This window comes from Alosa sapidissima, chromosome 22 (assembly GCF_018492685.1).
Source record: "Alosa sapidissima isolate fAloSap1 chromosome 22, fAloSap1.pri, whole genome shotgun sequence".
Lineage (NCBI taxonomy): Eukaryota > Metazoa > Chordata > Actinopteri > Clupeiformes > Clupeidae > Alosa > Alosa sapidissima.
The window spans coordinates 5,231,895-5,253,941 of record NC_055978.1 but is presented as its reverse complement, the minus strand read 5'-3'; the positions used below and the strand labels follow the sequence as shown (position 1 = coordinate 5,253,941).

Below are 22,047 nucleotides of genomic sequence, written 5' to 3'. Positions count from 1 at the left end.
ATATATATTTTGCAGAGATAGACCTAAGCCTAAGTCTGTCTTTGCCTACTTGTGTTCTTTATTATTTCTTTCACCACGGTGATGTCTACGTCCATCATCGGTCAGATTTTTAGCAAGCTCGCACACTGCGTGGCTACACAAAATTGATAATAAATGCACTGTTAGAGCCCATAGAGGGCAGCCTAAACGGTGGACTACGTGATGCATATGAACTTTAAGGGTGGCTTGAGGAAACATATTACCACGTGCTTTTCTATTTTCTTTGCCACCCCTGATGGATTGAATGCAGAAGTATTGTGTTCCTTCTGCGTTTGGTTCCAGCCTACATCTTCCTAGCTTCGCTGTGTCTCAGATGCAGACTTCAATCAGAGAGTATTATTATTTTTGTTGTTGTTATTGTTATTATTATTATTATTATTATTAGGGTATTATATTCTAACACGATGTGGGCTTGAAATGCAATACGAAACTGAAAAGATTTGTCAAAGTCTGTGTGCTGTCCTTTCTATAGCCTAAGCCCTATTTTCATCGTTATGTATAAGTACTTTCCTAAGAGCAATTCATCTATAAGAATCAAATTTATTTAATTTGTGCCCAATTTCCCCTGTGTGCACTCAATTCACTAGTAGGCTGCCATACCAGCGCTTAAAAGGCGTTCCTCTATTGTCGACCTACGCAGTTGAGAGGCGGAGACGCCCCTTGCTCTCACGTTTTTATTGGACAAGTGATTGTACAACGATTGGTCGGTTCACAGGAACTTGCCCCTAGTTTTACGTCACCATCAGATCGCATCCAGTGTCCGCCTTTTGTGTAGATGAGCGTGCAGTTGTCCCGCCTTTGGCAGTTTCTTCAACCTTTCTCAACGACGGAGCTAGGTTGTGAGTCCCCGGTACACAGAGCGGAGAACAACAGAATTGACAGCCGCGACTATAGTCAAGGGGAAGATGGAGCACAGAGATAACGACTTCAATATATTATTAGCCACCGATTCCTACAAGGTTAGTGATGCAGGCCGGTTTACAAAAAATGTTCGGGGAGCCTCTCTGCTGACTTGCGTAAGATGATTCAATGAATGAAAATGGTTAAAGGCAAGGTGCTTTTCATCCTCCATTTGTCTTGGCTGCTCTGTACCAGTTGGGTAACGGTAGGCCAGATGGGTGGCGGGTAGAAGGTTGTGAGTATGCTACCAAATTTAAAGCATCGCTTAGCTTCTGAAATGCGGCCATCTATCTGCCAATGATCACATAGGCTTTTCTAGTTTCCCGACCAAAGTGGAGCTCATGGAGATCTCACGTAACTTACAAGGAATTTCCTCTGAAAGAAACAGAAATAGAATATAGCGGCTCAAATATCTATTGCAGGTCGCACACTTTGGTTGATTTGGAACTAATTGAGAAATATCTAGTCTGCAATCCATTGCCTACCCGGCATAGAAGCTAGTAATAAGGATACAGTGATAACGTTATATGGCTATATTAGCTAGCTAGCATGTAACATTAGCGTACCGGAGAAACAAAACTGAAACCAATTACGCAAGCTGTATTCTCAGGAAGTAAAATCTCTTCATTCTGTAGAATACGACATTTCGATATCGAGTTAATAATATGTGTTGCTTAACGATTTAAAAGAATATGCTACCTTTTATTAAGCATAACCAGTGATAACCAAGCGACGGCTTCGATTTCAACCTCAATATGGCTTGCTTGTTATCCATTGGTAATTTCATTGCACTCTTAGTTCTGCTATGATTGTTCCTGAGTATGATTTGCTAACTTGCATTTTTTTGTTCGCTTAACGTTCAGTTACAGTCCCTTTTTCGTCTTGAATATCGGTCAGGTCCCTTATATAGATCGATCTTTGACGCCTTGCGATAATAGTTCCTTCGCTGGAAGTGCACCTGCGAAAATTAAAGATGCGGCGACTTTTCATTTCACTGTAAGGTATTAATTCATTGCATTCCAGAACACCATTCCATTCCACCTGCTCCCTTTTCTCTCTGTTGGCTTTTGCTTAAAGTTGGGTCCTGATAATGTGTTTAAGTTCTAATCTAATGGGTTGGCTGAAATGTGGACTCAAGGACATGCGCATGTAAAATGACTACCATCACCAACACCTTGTCAATGAGGTGCTGGGAATGCAAAGGAAACATTTACTTCAGTGTGTGTTTAGAAATGTATCCCAAAGTATAGTAGAGAATTCGAACACTTTTGCTACTAGTTTTGGTTGAAGAAAACTCCGCTGTTATTCATATGCAAAACTTCTGTCTCCTCGAGTTCTGGTGTTTCTGTTTAGCCTGAATGAATAAATCGGAGTTGGGCAGTTTAAATGATTATCAGTTATGTGGCTATTCTCAGCTAGCTTGTGTACAGACACATGGGATCTATACCTCTCTGCAGGACACAACAGTAATCAAAAAACGGCTATAATTTGCCAAGTTGACTGAGCACTCTCAGCTTATGGGGAACAGGGTGTGACAGTTGATGAGACAGTCTTGTTGTTCTGTAGTGGCACTATGCATCTTTGAAGTCAACTGAATGTCAGTTCTTGTGCTCTTGTGAAGGTTTTGTAGCCTGATGCCATAATGCTTTTAGTCCGTCTCCTTGACAAGGTCTTTCTTGGAATGTGTGTAATTTTGTATAGCCTAGATCCGAGTCTAAGTTTATCTTCTTCAGGTGTGGCACTTACCTGCCATCCTTCCATGAGATATTTGGTCCATTCTCTTCTAATGTGTCATAACAAAGGAAAAGTCAGTCCATTTGATGATGAAATGATGAATCTGATCTGGCTCTTTTTTCCTGCCGTGATGAACTTGTGCTTCATCTTCATTTTGTCTGGATAATGTTGAGAACACAACCCAGCTAAGCTGAAGGACAGTTAGAAAGGTCAGTGTAAATGTAGATGTGTACGACCTTTACTGACCGGATTCCTAGATCGAGGGAGGGAGAGTGCGCGGTGGATAGTCAGTAGGTGATGCATGGTAGGAAGAGAGTGAAAGAGAATGTAGAAGAAAAAGTGGTTGGAGAGAAGTGTGGAAAAGCTTTGGTATTGAACAGTCCAAGGTGACGAGGCATGCAACCGATAAATGACTGTGGAGCTAGCCTAACTATTGCTATGTAATTACATGTGGTTACTGCTCAGTAAGAACTGAGGCCATTTCTTCCTTGGCATCTTGTGCTTTGCTTCCATTTACAGTTCTAATGGATGCTGCCACCCTTTCCTGAGCACACAACCTTTTTATTTATTTATTTATTTATTTTTTTATTACAGTAATGCAATGTCGTCTGTCCACTTGCCCAGCACGCATCTCCTTGTCACCACGACATGGAATAACGTGCTGGAATCCATAGCCATCCCAAAATACATGGGAGCAAGCGATCAGACAGTGACCCCTCTCTGTTCCCTTCAGATCCACTAGTTGATCTGGTCTTTGAATGGCGTGTGCTCGCTTTTTGATCCCAGGCCAACCCAAGTGTGGAGCGTGTGTGTGTGTGTGTGTGTGTGTGTGTGTGTGTGTGTGTGAGGGGGGGGCAGCAGCATATCTCAGCCGTGTGCTCACGCTTTGCCTTTCACTGCTTCCTGTTTCCTTCCTGCGCATGTCCGGCCTCTGCCTGCAGCTGTCCAGTCATGGAAAGGGGGGGGGGGGGGGTTGTTGTGGGAGGAGGGTAGGAGAAAGACAGCAGAGGGAAGGGAAGGGGGGGGGGGGGTGGAATCTACTTAAGGGCAGATCCCATGGGGGGTGGGTTGGAGTGAGCAACTCATGGTAGGAAAGGGAAGGAGAACAGAAAGAGAAAGAGAGAGAGAGAGAGATTAGACTGGAGGGATGCACTACCATGCCTAGTGAGCTATTGTCAGCCCTGATCTGAAACATTTGGGGTGCTAAGGGAAACGCAATCGCTTCCCACACATCAGTGTGCCTCTAGAATTGGCTAGGATGAGTTGTGTAGACAGTAGTTAAACAAACAAAATGACTGTAATAAAATATGAATGTCCTTCAGACCATTGTCAGGGACCATTCTGATGTTTTCATGTTAGGATGTGTGCACAGATGCACACACACTCTCTCTATTCTCTCTCTCTCTCATACACACACACACACACACACACACACACACAGCCTTTACCACTCTGCCGCTTATAAGATTTCATTGCGAGTGGTTCACATTTTGTTGCGCCCTAACACACCTCTCATTGAGAGGCCTCCTCACTTGGCTTTTTGTGACAGTGTAGGTAGAGGCTTAGATTTAGATTTACTCCATGTTTTTTTTTTTTTTTTATAGTTACACATGCTTGGTCTGGCGTGAATGATAAATTTAGATCTCTTCCGGCTCATGTCCTTGGAGTTCTGTGTTGAGGGTTATTTAGCTGCATCTTGCTCTTATCAATGTGCTGTTTTGTGCTGCTGCAGCTGTATACATATTTTGCATTTGTTTGGACTTTTTTCATTATGTTTAAACTTTTTTTTTTTTTAACTGAATTTTTTTTAGGATTAATAAAGTACGTTTCTTTCTATATATCGGATGGTCACTGTGAAATTATATTTCCTCTATCTGAATGCAACATCGAGACGCAGCTACTTTTCCATAAATTATGGTAGCGCAGTAATATAGAATGAAATATGGTCAAGGTGTGTGTTTATGCTGAATTTTACTGATCCAACCTAATCTGTAAAATCTGACATGCTGTGACATTGTCGATTAGATTAATTGGTAGTGTCACTTGGAAACACCCAAGACTTCAGTGTCAGAATCCATCAACAAGAATTGATTGCAGCTTGCAATTTTGCACAGATGTTTGTTTCTGTGGGCCCATATCTAACCTGTGTGTGCTCTTGCTGTCTTCCAGGTCACACATTACAAACAGTACCCCCCAAACACTAGCAAAGTGTACTCCTACTTCGAGTGTCGTGAGAAGAAGACTGACCCCACAAAGACCCGAAAAGTCAAATATGAGAAGACGGTTTTCTACGGTTTGCAGTACATCCTCCACAAATACTTAAAAGGTACGTACAGTGTGAAACGGGAGAAATCACATTGTCCTGAAATCAGCACTTTTGTCCATCTTGCCCAAATTGCCCCTACAGTAAGCCTCTATTCAGTGGATTTAAATCTATGCTAGGCCAGAGTACCAGAAAAGCAGTGACTCGGAGTCGGGCCCTGCCAGAAGTCAAATGAATGTCATGTGATGAAAGCCAAGTGTCAAACAGCAATGAAAAACTCCATCTTAAAGGCACAGAGGCCTCCACATGGGCAGATGAAGAACAGGAGACCTCTTCACTTCTCCTGTCCTGCTCCTCCTCGGAACACCTTAGACCCATCGGTTCTCCACCCCTCACCCCTCATCATTTTTTATTAGCCTTCTCCCCTCCTCCCTTTCACCTTTCCCCATTTCAAACGGGATTTCACGCTTGGGGAAGGGGCTTGCTAAAAGTGTCCTACCGGGACGCTTTGAGAGACAAAAGAAACATCTGCTCTTCAGCTGCGGACGGCCACACAAAGGCCAGCTACGCAGAGAAGGCATTTGCCAGGGAGCAAAGCCGCAGAAGATGCTCTTGATGCTCTGGTTTACAGCCATAGAGCTTCAGGGAGTTGCTAGTGGTATGGTGCCTTCTGACACAGGGCCCTCCCTTGGCTGGCCCAGCCACCATAGGGTTTGGACTGGAGGTGAGACTGCTGTGCCTTTAAGACAGGCAGCAGGGATTTTTTTGTGCCCTGGTCCCGGTGGGGACAAAGCCCTGCACTGTGCGTCCGCGAGAGAGTTGCCTTAATGTAATAACACACAAGGGGACGGCTCGTCGTGTGGTATTCCTTTGCATACTGTCTGTGTCACTTCCACTGTGTCATATCTGTGGAAATACCTTTGTCTTCTTTTCTACCTCTCTTTTCAGACTCTTTCTCTCTCTCCCTCTCTCTCTCTTGCTCTCCTTTTTTTATTCAGCCTCTCCTTTTTCCTCTCTGTCCTTTGCGCTCTTGTCTATTCAGGTTCTGCTTTTCCCATGCTGTTTTTGTTGTCCCCAATTGCATTTCCTCTCATGGGGTTGGGCAAGGCCTTTCTCTGTCACCCTGTCTCGGTTTCAGCTCTTGTTCCTCCACACACTCACTTTCCCACCACCTTTGTGTTCCCAGGGAAGGTGGTCACCCCAGCGAAGATCCAGGAAGCCAAGGAGGTCTACAGGGAACACTTTCAGGATGACGTGTTCAATGAGAAAGGCTGGAACTATATCTTAGAGGTACAGTTTCTCTTAGTGGAGGAGTGGTGATGCAACCCACCCCCAACCCCCCACTTCCCATTACTGTCCCCACAAACAACACACAGGAACTCGATCAGGTTTCCTATGTACATATCAGGGTGCAATCAAGGTTGCAAAAGGCAAAAGCTGGACAGACAAAGGGTTCAGATATAGCTGAAACACTAAACGCCATGCAGCACTTTTGTGTAAGTGCTGATCGAGCCACATCCAATTTGATTAGTCTTATATTGAATTTGTTGCCATATTGAGTTTGCAGTAGCTTCAATCCATGTTGTTTTCCTGTACAGATAGTATTGTGGAAAATAAGAAAGAACATTTAAAAAATTGAGCCTTTTCATATAATTTGCAATTTCTTTAGTTTGAGTTACTTTTTTTGTGTATATGGCTTTATCATTGTTGTAAATTTTATATTAGCACCAAGGTGTTGCTAACCAACCCATTGTTGAATTTGGTTGCAGAAGTACAATGGCCACCTGCCCATCGAGATCAAAGCTGTGCCAGAGGGCAGTGTAATTCCGCGTGGGAACGTCCTCTTCACTGTGGAAAGCACAGATCCAGAATGCTACTGGCTAACCAACTGGGTAGAGGTGAGTAGGAGAGCAGTAAAGTCTAACTTCCCTCAGACAGAATAACTTTTGTTGTTGCGTCACCCATCATTTCTGAGAAATGTTAAAATGCCATTGATGCACTCCACGCAGCCAATTATTGCCCCCGAGTTTATTTTTGTAATGTTTATATCCTCTCATCTATTTGTGTCCTGCTATGTGAAGGGCTTCAGAGATGCTGTATATTTATGTTGCTTAACCTTACATAATAAATATAATTCAGATATGATGTCATTAAATTACTAGTGATAGCTGACTCTGTGAATGCTGTTTATAGTCTATCCAAGAGAGTTTATATCATTGGCAACACTCTCAGCATTTAATTATGTGTCATAATAATGAATATTATTGGACACAGCCAGTAACTTGCACACACGTGTATAAACACATAAACACCAGACTATAAAGAAGAGAATAACTGGTATTAAAACAAAATACAACAAAAACAAATTACTCCAGGTACCTTTCCTCTGCCTCTCCTTTCTTTTAATGTAGACTTCCAAAGTTTGCCTTAGCTGCAGTTCTTGGTGTCAGTGTACTATGAAGCAATAAAAAAAAAAAAACGTGTCTCAGTCACCATGATTGTGCTGCATGCACAAAGCTAAATGCACAGACTCCATCCCAGACAGTTGTGTCCTCATGTGTTTGTTGTGGTTTCAGTCCTGTCCTGCCCCACCCTAGACTACCAGATCAGAATGACTGTGCAGATTTGTTTTGCCTCCCTCCGACCTGTGACACGACGCTGTTTCGTTCCGCTTCTAAAGGCCTCTAGAGTGAGAGACAGACACACACACACACACACACACACACACACACATGTGTAGTCTGGCACAGCTGGTAAATATAGCACACGCTCATCTGCCCTTGGAACATGAAACACACTGCGTCATCACGGGCCCTTGGCTTCCGCCATTCTGCCCTTGAAAGAAACGTGATGAATGGCAGGTTCCCCTCTTGGCCTCCTTTGTTGTTTGTGGCTCTAATGAATGAATGACAGTGTTGGTCCTGTGACAGGTGGGAGGTTGCTTCTGTGGAATGAAACTGCATGTTGGGGGGAGTGAGTGTCAGCAGCCATTTTGGCTCACTGGGAATGAAACTGCATGTGGGGGGGAGTGAGTGTCAGAGGCCATTTTGGCTCACTGGGAATGTGAGGAGTTGCTGATTTGAGTCACGAGGGCACATTATATTGTAATTGGCCGCCAGTTTTGGAGCGTGTGACTGCCATCTGCACCAGTGAGGCAGAGAGGTCTGAAGTATCCGCTGGAAACACTGAGGGAGGGTGAGAGAGGGAGACAGAGAGGGGGGGGGGGAAGAGAGCGTGCTTGTAGGGCTGTCCATCTGGTCAGATTGAACACAAGCCGTGATTCTCATAGCACATGTATAGATCATGCATTTCTATTATCTATAAATGTGTGATTGTTTAACCTAGTCACCTAGTCATGGGTGCGGCAAATTTAATCAAGGTCTAGCACATTGTAACAGTGGTCATTTACCCTTGTCTTATTATGTGATGAGGAAACATTGGCCTAATCATGTGTGTTTTCACATTGGATCTTATCGTAATACTGCAAATATGTCAAGGTTGTGTTAGCAGAGTAGCCTACCACACAGGGAACTCTTGGATTCAGGATTTTTGAACATGTACTGTAACTCCATAGCAACCAAAGGGAGGCATGTTATAGTTTTGGGGAGGGCAACGTTTGTGGAAGGAAGCAACTTGAGGGATTTTTAAGGGTAGTGAGTGCTTAGGTTTAATCATTCCTCATAAAAAGCTTTCATTTTAGATTGTCAATTTTGGAGTATACAATATGGTATCAGAAATGCTCACTGTTGTTTGTGGACCTGTTATTAATCGATAAAAATAAAAATGTTACCTTTTATGTTGTAGCCTATATATTGTCCTTCACAGTTGGCAGACCAACAATATACCAAAGTACAACAGTGTTACTAAAGAGCCACTTCTGGATTTGATGTCTTAAAAAGAAAAAGTACTGTGACCGATGAATAAAAGGGCACCATTTATGTAACACTTTGTATTAAATAACCTCCTGTGCTTTCTGTATGGACACACACATCACTACTTATGTGGGTCAGGAGTGCTTGATTCTCTGGGTGGAAGGTGAGCATGTCCTGCTCAGTAAAACAAGAAGACAACAAAGCTATCGCTCCAACTTTTTGCTCCAACTCTTTTCATAACTGCTCTGGGGCAATAGATTGGCCAAAGGCTTCAGCTTCATTGAACTCCATCCTATGTGGATCTGGATGTATTTCGGCTTCAGCTAACTAGATGCAAAACAGATGGAAATCAGTACCATGGGTGGGGTCATGGCCATTGCTTAATCTCAGAAATCAACCTCGGTGCTGGCAGACGTGGAGTTAATAAAGTTGAATCTTTTGCCAACCTCTGTTTCTCTTTAAATGCAAGTCATTTGTTAGACCTTGAAGCTTGAGCAGCTTGGTGAGTCGGTGTTTTGTACGACCATACTAGCTATCACAAAATAGCTGTGAATTTTGCCGTGAAAGAAAGTGTGAAAGAGTGAATGTCCACATTTCCTAAAGAATATATCTCTGATAGAAGGAAAGGAAATGTTTTATGTTGTAAGTGTGACCCGTAACACCTTGTTTAAAGGCACTTACATCTCTGTGGAGGTCTCCTATCCAGGTCCTTCACTCATAAAACGAATGTGTTGTCCCTATCTGGACACAGAGATGTGTTAAAAAACAACGCAAGTTGTGTTGTATTTCAATGCAAGTTGGTAATTTTCAACACATTTTGTGTAACAAATAAAAAAAGGAAACAACACAAACTGTGTTATCCCTATCTGGACACAGAGATGTGTTGTTGTGCTGTTTTCAACACATTGGTTTTAAAAGTGTTGGAGTATTTTCGCTTCACCTCCATAGATGCAAAACAGTTGGAAATCAATGCCATGGGTGGGGCCAAATCTCACCACTGGAGGAATGAGCCACTGGCACAGAGAGTTTACCAAATTTAGTATTCTACTAATCCCTGTGCCCCTTTAAATTCAAGGCCTGCTGGGTCGATCTGTCGCCTGTTGGATTATACTGACGATCACAAATAGTTGTAGTGAGCCCATTATAGCCCATTTGAGCTATAGACTGAGATCATTGAGACACCCTACCCATACGTTTTGATATTAACACGATTTCTTATAGTTTGAATGTTGCCTTAATAAGCCTATTTCACAAGTGTCCGGCCTCGTTGAGGTTATTGATACCTTGGCAGGTATCAGGATCAGGTAAAACGTCTTCCTTTTCCTGTCCTTCCTGTGGATTGTGCTGTTGTGCAAGTGGCTTTCTACAACTATAACATTTTCTAACCTAAACCTCGGCAAAATTGATGCTGCATTTTTAATCAATCTCTTTGTTGACAGTAGACTGACGGCAAGGTAGTGATAGCTTTGAAATTCCAGCGGAAGTTGGTGGTTTACCTTCACTTTTGAATGAAAATCAGTTGCCATTGACAGCAGTCATTATTTAGAGGTCCTTAGACGAAAATAATGACCGGTAGAACTTTGTGAAATCCTATTCAAGTCAATGGAGCGTTCTACTTGCATTGTGAAGAGCCGTATAATAAACGGTGGCAATATCTTGTGAAATGGGCTAATTGCTCTGAAAATACTGCGTGTAGAGTTTCTCCTTCCATACTGTAGATGACACAGGCCTGTGTGACAATGTGCTTTAAGCTAATTCTCTAATCTCCCACTGCAGGGTGGTCAAAAAGGTTGGCAAGCAAACTGCTTTCCGATACATCTCACCATTGTACCATTCTTTGGCTCCCATACAGTTGTGCTTCAGCAGTAAACGGTTGCCAACATTGAGCAACTATGAACAGCTTCCATAGTGGGAACGGAAGCTCATTTCTGTTTGCGCTGGCACGAGAAATTCTGGTTATTTCAGGAATGTGGCGGCGAGCAGTTTTTGATGATTGTCGTAGAGTGGCACCTGGACAAGTTTTGTCATTGAGGCCCTGTGTGTGTATGTGTGTTTTGTTCATTTTTTTTGCTGTATCATAATATTTTCATTTTGCTGGCTGACGCTGAACAAAAGGTTTTGCACATCCACCGACCTGCCTTGCGACAGGTCCTCCGACCCAGCAAGGGAATGCGGTGTTCCCGCCCACCCAGCAACCCTCCCTTTGCCCCTGTTGACACAGCCGCCCTGACCCAAGCTCACTGGAATCCCCAGGAGGATAAAGGGGTGCTGGAAGTCAGCTTTAAATTTAAGTTCCAGCTGACTTCACTTGGAGACAACAGGCTTTGTCCACATATTGGGAAATCAAACTTGGAATGAGAAGAGGGTGGGGTGTGTTGGTGGGAGATAGGGGGGGGGGGGGGGGCGTGGAGAAGAGCCCAGTGTTTCATCAACACAAACTTACCAGTTCTATTATCCCCTTCTGCACAATATTTCTCCCCACTTGCAGACCATCCTTGTCCAGATCTGGTACCCCATCACTGTGGCAACCAACTCGCGGGAACAAAAAAAGATTTTGGCCAAGTACCTGATGGAAACATCTGGGAATCTGGAGGGTCTGGAATACAAACTCCATGACTTCGGCTACAGAGGCGTGTCTTCACAAGAGGTAAGCAAGACTTCATTAGACAATAATCAAAAAATGATCAATAATTAGTTGATTAATCATCAATTCATTATCAACAAATCTTTAATTACACATTAACATTGCCTTGGTCTTGCGTACTTCCCTCATTCCCTCAGACGGCTGGGATTGGTGCCTCAGCACACTTGGTAAACTTCAAAGGAACAGACACGGTGGCCGGAATTGGTGTGATCAAGAAGTTCTATGGAACCAAGGACCCTGTGCCTGGGTTCTCTGTGCCAGCTGCGGAACACAGGTGGGTGGTAGTCGCCTCAGGGACCTCAGCAGCAGCAGCCTCCAAATGCACAGCAAATGAAGTCATGTCTAATTTATGTTTAACATTGACCCAGTGACTAAGCTGGTAATATAGAAGAGGAAGGCTATTCTGACTTTGCCAGACGTTAATCTCGCTTCTTAACATTTAAAGGGCAAACAAGCATGGAAGTCTGCTATAGTTCAGCTCGCCCTGCTGTCTGCTATTACATCACTATTAGGACTTCCATAACTGGAACAAGGTTTTGTTGACCAATCCTCACAGATACAAACACAGATCTTTAAGGTAGAGACATTTCTAACTTGTTAAAAGACTCTGAAATGTCTACAGATCATAACAAAGTTTACAAAAAGTTTACAAAGTTTAAACTGATTCAGCTTAGCTAGAAAAGGTTGCTTATTGGATCAGATGTTTTCAAAATGTATAGGGGCTCATGTGCAAAGACTTGAATTTTATTCTAAAACGTTTCGTACATGTAAAACTGGAAAGCTGTATATGCACTGAAAAGGTTCAGGTGTATGAAACTGCGCACACAGTATTCCACACAACTTGTCGTTGTACATCCCAATCAAAGTGAAATTGAACACACATACAAGCACAACACTCCACCCTCCCTCCTTCTCAATTACCCTCATTTTATCCAACTCGTAATTCAGACCCAGTCCAAAATTTCATTAAGAGCAGCAAATGTACAAACGTTGCAAAATGTCCTGCGAATGCGAGGTTGAAGTGCTCATATCCAATGAAATGGCTAAATAACAAATTTTACCTCTGTGTCATTTGGAATTAAATGGCTCAAAAAAAAAAGGTTTCGGTCAGTCTGGAAGTTTGTAAGGAGGTTTGCATCACAGTGTTCTGATAGTCTATTGAACCATCAATACAATTGCAGATGTAGATAAAAAAAGAAAAACAAAATCTGACATCAAATTAATCGTGTCCCAACAGACCCTCCGTCGTGCACCCTGTAACTTTAGAATGAACTACAGTATTCAAACCCATTCAGCACTGATTTCTAGGATGGCTTTTGGAAATCTGAAACATTTGATAGGCCACTCATAATTATGGAACAAAATATTGGCGCAGTCTCTAAAGTCTTCAAATTATCTATCTGGCATTAGCATTATCCTCTAATAAAGCTACATAGCCACAATTGTCATTAGATGCTGTATATGTGCATGTTTGCAAGTCCATCCAGGCTACATAGCCTGTAACTTAGTGTTTTTTTGTTTTGTTTTTTAAATAAGGTTTACAGACTCTCAATCGAAAAAAATCTCAGACTACGAAACACATTAGAAATTTGTGTAAGCCATACATGAAGTTACTGTAGCATCTCCCTTGTGTGGGAATTGTTGACTGATGGTCTAATCGTGTTACCTGTAAACCGTGTAAGCCTCTAAAAGTCATGCCAAAGACCCACAGGGTTCCTAAAAGTTTGGAATTTGACTTAAGGAATTTCCAGTTCTAGATAAGTATGGAAAAAACATGAAGATGGAGAAATATTTGTGTTACCAGACTATTGCATCTACAGCACTAATCACTTCACTCCGGTCACAATGATCCATTCCTACTGTTGTGTAGCATAACTGTCAGTCCACATCGTCAATATACGATTATATGGGGGTCCTCAGAAAAATGTCTTTCCCACAAGGAGACTCTGGCTCCAAAACCAAATTGAGAATCCCTAGTCTATGCAAGTGCCCTGCACCATTGTGCACTTGTGTAAAAGTTACCAAGACATGGATACTGCATTATCTGATAAACAGTTGATTACAGGTGATTTCTAAGGCCCCTGCCAGCAATGAACTAGTCTCTATCATATGTAGGCTATGCTGTGTCTACGTAGAACTAAAAATGTGACTGGACCTTCCAACACAGCGCTTCCTCAACGAAAATGATCCACGTATGAGTTTTCTGAGGGCTAACAAGTTAATAATAAATAATAAAGCCTGGTTAGCTATTGATCTAAAATGGTAAAATGTGTCTTATGGCGCCCATATCTTTTCACAGGCTTCTGTAACATAGTAGCATATTATGTTACATTAACATAACTTTAAAATCATTTATTTAAATAATAAACATTGACTTTGCACTTTCCCATTGCTGGAAATATGTCTCTGAGTCAATGGCTAACATGTCTAATGCATGAACTAAAGCTATTGTATCATGTGGGAGCGTTCAACTGATCGACTAATTTTCAACTTTAGACTTAATTTAAGTTAGGGCCCCTACTTTCTTTTTTTTTTTTTCTTTGAGGTCAAATTCTCGACATTGCGGTAACAACATTTCCTTTTGACATAAAGCAGTCTCTGTGAAAACAAAACCTTGTAGTTGTGTTTATTAATTGAAAACTATGATGCGCTGGATAGAATGGTAAAAGTGTTACAGTCTGAAGTTAAGGGCAGCTGGAATGAGTGAGTGCCAGTACAAACTGCCAGCCGGCTCATAGAAAAATGACCAAGTTTTTACCGAGTTATCCCAAACCAGAAGTGGCCGCAATGTTGAGAATACAGAAATTTTGAAATTTGAGTATAGTACTTTATAGAAAAAGTATGGAATTTTGAAATGGAACATGTGTAGGAACCCTGGACCCAGTCTGTAATCAGTTGTTAGTCTCTGTGATGGGCATAATTGCTGTCTTGTGAGAATAGAATGATTTGCTTCTCACAGTGCTTACAGCTTCATATGTAAAAGGCATCAGACCATTTGTGACAACAACAGAAAAACAGAAGGGCAATCTCCTTTATCTTTAAATTATGAGAAAAATTAATGCGTTTGTAAAATGAGAAACTGCTATGAAAAAGGGTTTGTACCATCATGGCCAGTCTGATATGGTTGGTTGTAACGATCCACAACATGTGATATCTATGTGACCTCATTCCTGACCTCGTCTTGCTGGTGCATATAGAATGCGAAACTGACCTCGTCTTGCTGGTGCATATAGAATGCGAAACTGAAGTTCAGTTTACTGCACTAGGTGGCTGTTGACTTAACCCTAGAAAGGTTCCACAATTTCATAATAGAACTGCCATAAGCAGCCATCTTTTTTTTAAGTCTTGTTTTTTCTTAAACAAAGTCATTGTACATACAACTTATCAAACGGTCAAAATGACCGTTGTGACAGTTCTAGTGTTGAAGTGTCCACTTACATAAGTTAAGTAGGTACCAGTATATACCATGGATGTGGTCTTTGTGATGCTATCTCTGACTCCACTCTGAGGCCCCAAATCTGCACACAAAACCAATCTCTGCATTGACAACAGTTACTGCAGCATGAGTGCACCCTTCATCGAGTCCAGTGCATTATGGATGTTCAGCCAAAGCTGTCACTGGCCCCATTACGTAACACCGCACGCCATTCCTGTGGATTGGGTGGACTGATTAGTGTTTAAGAGATGCCTTCCTTGTTCCAAGTAGTAGCATTACTAAGTTTGTTTACTTTTGTCTGTTTGAGAGAGTATTACGTTTTTTTTTCTTCTCTAAGAGGATGGTCTGTTATCGCTTCATTCTGAGGTGCTGTCCCTCCCTCTAGTGGTGAATCTCCTGCACATTTAGTCTGTTCTGGTTCGCCGACTTTTTTTGAACGATGTCTCACTTTTCTTTGCACTCGAAATTGCATCCGCAGCACCATCACCGCCTGGGGAAAGGATCACGAGAAAGACGCCTTCGAGCACATCATCAAACAGTTCCCCTCCGTGCCCGTGTCCATCGTCAGCGACAGCTACGACATCTACAATGCCTGCGAGAAGATCTGGGGCGAGGACCTCCGGCACCTGATTGAGAAGCGGAGTGCTGACGCTCCGCTGGTCGTGCGGCCGGACTCGGGGAACCCACTGGACACCGTGCTGAAGGTATGGCCCATCATGGCAGCCCGGTTGGGGCCTGCCGAGGACACAGAGATCTTGGGCGGCAGCGGCTCAGGAGGTAGAGGAGTCGTCCAGCAACCGGAAGGTTGCCTGGTTTGAGCCCAACTCCTCCTGACCCTGTCGAAGTGTCCTTGAGTAAGACATTTAACCCCAAAAGTGCTCCTGATGTGCAAGTTGGTACTTTCCATGCCAACCTACGCCATTGGTGTGTGAGTTTGTGAGTGTGTGTGTGTGAATGGGTGAATATGAAGCATGACATTGTGAAGCATTGTGCTCGGAGGAGTGTAAAAGCGCTATATAAATGCGCATTTTCCATTTTCCATTATGCAATGTTCTGTAGAGATGAATGAAAGCAAAGAGGGATGCCTCTTATCAGCCACTGCCTCTCATTCTGTAGGTACTGGAGATTTTGGGCAAGAAGTTCCCTGCCAAGGAGAACTCTAAGGGATACAAACTGCTTCCTCCCTACATCAGGGTCATTCAAGGAGATGGGGTGGACATCAACACACTGCAGGAGGTACGGAATATGCTGGTCTTTACGTATACACCTTTATTAGTAGGTGCAACAACCAACCAGGCCCGTGTAGACACTAATTACATTATAAATAGTGGCAGGTTTACACACACCTGGCCTGGCTCCATCGGAAAAACAAACGGGCTCACCAAGAGTGACTCGTGCAACTAGCCTATAGCAGGCCAACATTTTAGTACATTACCACCACCTACTGGGGCAAAGGGTAAACTGCACGTTCTCCAGTGTTACCCTTTAATTCACAGCCATAGGGACGAGGACATTCCTTTCATGTATGTGTAATAATGTAAGGGGGTTATTGTGAGACAAAATTGGTGTTCAAACTTTAACCTGTTTTGCACCATATCAACATTTACTGATATGTAAAACCTTTCTAGTTTCCCTAGTTCTATGCAAAAAGGATGTCTTATGCTTATTATATAGATAGTGTGTTGGATTATCATACAGCAGTACAATTTAAAATTGATTGCCTTTGATTAAACACAAAAGGATTATAGGATAGTGCACTTAATTCTCTTTTAAACAGTTGAACTTGCCATGATTGGTGACCCAATCTTGCCCATTGAAAATCTATAGCAAGTTTCATCATACATATTTCTGTGTCCCAACTGTGTCCTCCCCTAGATTGTGGAAGGCATGGTGGAGCACAAGTGGAGCATTGAGAACATCGCCTTTGGCTCAGGAGGGGCTCTCCTGCAGAAGCTCACCAGGGACCTGCTCAACTGCTCCTTCAAGTGCAGTTATGTGGTGACCAATGGACTGGGGGTAAGACTGGGGTTACAGCTTCAAGTTCAAGTTGGGGGGGGGGGGGGGGGGTGTGTGTATGTTGTCATGGTGTGTGTGTTGGGGGGGGGGGGTGTATGTTGTCATGGTGTGTGTGTTGGGGGGGATTGATGGGGTGTGTGGGGTTACAGCTTCAAGCTCAAGTAGTTTATTGTCATGTACTCATGAAATCAATTATAAGTAATGAAATTATGTTGCTCAGGAATCAGCTTAACTTTTAAGAATTAATAAAAGTAATGGGGTGTGCGGGAGGGGGGATGATGAAATTGTGTGTGTGTGTGTGTGTGTGTGGGGGGGGGGGGGTTGAAGATGAAATGGTTGTTTAAGGGGGGGGTGTTGGTATGTCTATGTGGAGGGTAATCTTGGGTGTGGGGGAGGGGTGTTCCTGTGTGTGTGTACTTGGGGGGTATGGTTTGTGTGTGTGTGTGGGGGGGGGGGGTTGAAGATGAAATGGTTGTTTAAGGGGGGGGGGGGGGGGTGTTGGTATGTCTATGTGGAGGGTAATCTTGGGTGTGGGGGAGGGGTGTTCCTGTGTGTGTGTACTTGGGGGGTATGGTGTGTGTGTGGGGGGGAATTTATGGGGTGTGTGGGGGAGGGAGTAATGGGGTGTGTGGAAGGGGGGTGATGAAATGGTGTGTGTGTGTGGGGGGGGGAGCTTGCCCCTCTACCCACTATTGTCACCATTTTTGTTTTTCACACACATACGCAAAACCTGTTGCAAACGGAAAATGTAGTCTTCATTATGATTTCAACTTTGAATAATTCAACTTTGAATAATTTTAACTTTTTTTTCTTCAGGTGAACGTGTTTAAGGATCCTGTAGCAGATCCTAACAAGAGGTCTAAGAAGGGTCGTCTTTCCTTACACAGGACACAGAGTGGAGACTTTGTCACTATGGAAGAAGGAAAAGGGGATCTTGAGGAATTTGGAGTGGTATGTTTATATTTATGGGTTTATGTTTATTGAATTTAGCAGACGCTTTTGTCCAAAGCGACTTAGTTTAAACAATACAATAGTTAACAGTAAACAGTTTAAAAAAGTTGGTAAGTCTACATTAAGAAAAAATTAATAATAACAATAATATCAAAACAATATAAATGATGAATAAGGAAAATAAACAAATACCATAAATATACAAGCCATAATTTATAAGAATGCTTTACTGTCTTCACAGTGTACTGTGGCTTGAATTCAGTGCATGGGGGCCGCAGACAGTTTGTCCAATGACCCACATGCACCGAATTCAACGAACTTGAGACATTTTTCAGTTCATACAGTAAATGTTTGAGTTTGTAAAGAAAAATGCAAACACTGCTATTTTTTTGAACAGCCTAACATTCCTTTTTCTTCACTTTGTGTAAAGGTATATCACAAACTTGATCAATTTTGGTCATGTTTTGATTTGAAATTGAATGTGCAGTGTTCCCAATGCACTGATATTATGGAATTAACAGCTATTCTAAGGATTTTGAGCTTTTATTACATTTTTTAAAACGCACTGCTATTATTCTGCACATATAACTGTATGTATAGTACTTATGTTGATGTCTCCTCAAGTTTGAACTGTTCTTCTTAAAGAGGAGTTTTTTTCCCCTCAAGTAAAAAGTGCCATCTTTCCATTCCATAGGATCTGTTGCACACAGTGTTTCAGAACGGTAAGATTGTGAAGACGTACACCTTCGACGACGTCCGAGAAAACGCCAAACTGAAGGAGAGTGAGCTCGAGAGCTCCTTCACTGAGCTGTCGCACTCTGGAGTCCTCTCTGGACCACCTCAAACTCCCCCTTTACCACCCCCCCCCACACACACACACACACACCCCTTTACCCCACCCTCACTCTCCCAAAAAGCCTCGGCCCCCCCCCCCCACCCCTCACATACCCTCCTCTACAGGGGCCGAGAGTATTGGAGCCTGTCACCACTTCGAGCCCTGGGCCTCCGGACAGCTGACAGCGACAGGAAGAGGGAAGGAAGGAGGAGAGAGGGAGAGAGAGGGAGAGAGAGAGAGAGGGAGAGGGAGAGGGAGAGGGAGAGGGAGAGAGAGAGAGAGAGAGAGAGAGAGAGAGAGAGAGAGAGAGGGAGAGAGAGAGAGAGAGAGAGAGAGAGAGAGAGAGAGAGAGAGAGAGAGAGAGAGAGAGAGAGAGAGAGGAGAGGAGAGGGAGAGGGAGAGGGAGAGGGAGAGGAGAGAGGGAGGGAGAGAGAGAGTATGAGTGAATGAAGAGGTGCGAGAGAGGAAGACGGGAGGATGAACAAACCTTCAAACAACACACTGTACCCTGTGTTCTGTGTACAGAGCTGTTCTGTCTTTCAGTTTCCAGAATCTGCTAAGCTTTGATGTCTTCTGAATGGACGGGAAAAAAAAGTATATATACAAATCATTGAATACGAATCATTTAAATGCGGTAATGTAACTGTGTATTTGACCAAGCATCGCTATGATCACACACCTTTGCGGGAAAGTAGATATATGTGTATATTGAAGAGAGTTTTCAGATTTTTTTTCGGTTGTAGGACTGGAACATAGCGATTTAGTGTTTTTTTGAATGTGAATGTTGTGTATGCAGATCTTTTTAAAACACTTGTATCAAAGGAACACCGTTCCTTATGCAAAAGAAATGGACTGATTACATTGTAATCGGCAAAAACGACAACTTTGACGGCCTTTTCGAGGAACCGTATAGCTTTTTTCCCTTTCCCTCACAGGATGAATATAATCTGAAGTTGCCAAGTGAGTTAGATGCACATCGATGCGATTAGATGCAAATATTGCTGCAGCACTCTCCTGAGTAATGGTGTAAAGAACGGTATCTATGGCAACTTGAATGCCTCCTGGGTTGTTTCTTTTCTATTATTGTTGTTACTACTACTACTACTTCTATTATTATTATTATTATTATTATTATTATGATTTGTACAAGTACTACTTGTCATCCATGTTTTTCTATCAGTTGGAAAACAGATGGATCATGCCATTAAATATGGGAAACATATTAGACTGGCTTGTTTTGCTATTTTGTAATAATCATTGTTTCAAACTCCAGAAATCATTATTTTTTATGACGGAAGAAGAATATTTGCCAGAGCTATTGCATTTGAAATATCCATACTTACAACAATGTGGCCAAAATGCCTTCTCTCTTGTTCAAAACATGTTGTATGTTTATGAAAGGGAGCTGGCTGGTTAGAAGGTAATAGATATATTGTTATTATTTTTGTTTAATGCCCATTTTATACCAACAGAGTTTGCCTACCTTTTAAGTTCTAGTGTGACTAGTGTTGTGTGGTCAGCCTCTAGCTTGTGTATGTGTGTGTGAATGTATGTGTGTATGTATGTACAGTGTAGTTTGAATGGGAAATTGATTGATTGCTTATGTTTTAAGTATCATTTTGTTGCTGTTTTTATGTATATGTCGGTTGTCCTATTTTTTTCCCTTTTCCTGACTCTTCCGCTGATATTTTACATAACATAACGATTGCAGTGTTGTCAACATTAAAAGAAAATTCACCCTGTTTAACCAAACTGTTTTTTAAGGTAAATTGAAAAAGGTGAATGCATTCCCTTTTCTAGCTGCTGTTAAGTCAATTAAAGATTTCCCAATGCACTAGCATTCAATCTGATAGTAAATTGAATCACATTTTGAAGTTACATTGTGCTAGGAACATAAGTGTGGAAGTTTAAATAAAAAAGCAATATCATACCAATTGTAGTGACAAATGTTGTTTTGTTGTCTATTTGTGTTTCGGTGTGTTTATTAAGATAGTCATCAGTATTTGTATCTGCACATATAACTGTATGTATAGTACTTGCACTTTCATAGCATGAAAATGCACTGTTCTGTTATCCGAAGTCTTCTTCTTATTATTATTCTTCCCACCAAATTTCTGCGTCTAATTCAGCTTTAACAGTTTAACGTAGAAACTTCGTTCAAACTTTGTAACGTAGGTCTTGAAAAGGACACGTGGGGAATGTATTTTTACTTTTGTAAACTTTATACTTTTTGAGATATTAATAAAAAAAACAAGCTTATTTTTCCCCATAGACTTAACATGGGCTGATGACATCACAATGGGCTAATTAACTTGATTTGCACCTGTATCAACTTCCAGCTGCTCACTACTAGGACCCATCAAAGGGCCAGTTAAACTGATTGCACCTGTATCAACTGCTTTCTGCTTAACTAGGCCAACTCTCTCTGTGTCTCTCCATTCTACAAGGATATAAGGCACATTCCATCCAACTTTCTATCCATTCATCCTCTTCAAACCATTCACTCATCCACCCATTAAACTATCCACCAACATCCATTAAACAATCTGCCTATCAACATCCATTCAACTTTCTGTCTATCAACATCCATTATACTATCTAAATTCAACTTTTAAACTGTCTCAGGCTTTAAGCATACAATCTGGCTTTATTAAGACTACAGATTCTGTTCCTATGTCCTCTGCCCACAACTGTTTAAAAAAAAAATGTCCTCACTACAATAATTCACTATTAAATAATTTAACTATTTAAACTACTCAACTATTTAGACATTTCAACTGTGTCTGACTCCTGCCAGCTGTTTCCAAATAAAAGTTTGTTTTGCATTTTATGTTAATATACAGTATGTTTATATTTTCATGCACTGGTAATTTCCTCGAAATTACATTTTCTAGTTAATATTGTTGTGGGTTCCCAATACAGTACTTAAAGTAGGCTGAACCATCTGTTAAGTAGAAGCGTAAGGCCCCGCACAAAATAATGAATGGGAGCTATCTGGTGTGCGGATCTCTTTTCCTCTAACAACCACTCATCTAACACAACCACTAAGACCTGATTTTTATGGAGCCCGGGAGGTGTCATTGCAAGATTTTTTTGTATATCAAGAGAATGTGCTCATTTTACTAAAGCCTGCACTCATTTTATTGTGCTCTCGTTTCACTTAATTGTTCTCTAGTTTTCTTGTTTTAATTTATAGAAACTAGGAGAGGCAGTGCAACAGATCGTTTGGTAAAGCTGAGAAGTTCACACATTAGACATTCCCCTTGATCAATAAATCAGAGGTCAAACTTTGTTAAAACACAATTGACTAAGTAATTTACAGATAAAACACTGCAGTTGCCCATCTCTTTTCGGTGT

General features: G+C 42.0%; 1 protein-coding gene across 1 annotated transcript; it reads left to right on the top strand.

The window, feature by feature from the left end:
* The first annotated feature begins 836 nt into the window (after positions 1-836).
* nampt1 (nicotinamide phosphoribosyltransferase 1) lies at positions 837-20,637 on the top strand. Its single transcript, XM_042078749.1, has 12 exons — positions 837-998; positions 4,843-4,999; positions 6,123-6,226; positions 6,706-6,834; positions 11,297-11,455; positions 11,590-11,726; positions 15,367-15,592; positions 16,005-16,124; positions 16,764-16,904; positions 17,721-17,855; positions 18,550-18,915; positions 19,105-20,637. The coding sequence occupies exons 1-12, from the start codon at positions 945-947 to the stop codon at positions 19,138-19,140; spliced, it is 1,764 nt and encodes a 587-aa protein (XP_041934683.1). The 5' UTR covers positions 837-944; the 3' UTR covers positions 19,141-20,637.
* The last annotated feature ends 1,410 nt before the right edge of the window (positions 20,638-22,047 follow it).

What these genes read in the sequence shown, in the direction of transcription:
- nampt1 (XM_042078749.1), top strand. Translation starts at nt 945, where the DNA reads ATGGAGCACAGAGATAACGACTTCAATATATTATTAGCCACCGATTCC. An exon ending in TAGCCACCGATTCCTACAAG is followed by an intron (nt 999 to 4,842) that starts GTTAGTGATGCA and finishes GCTGTCTTCCAG; the next exon opens with GTCACACATTACAAACAGTA. An exon ending in GGCTAACCAACTGGGTAGAG is followed by an intron (nt 6,835 to 11,296) that starts GTGAGTAGGAGA and finishes CCCCACTTGCAG; the next exon opens with ACCATCCTTGTCCAGATCTG.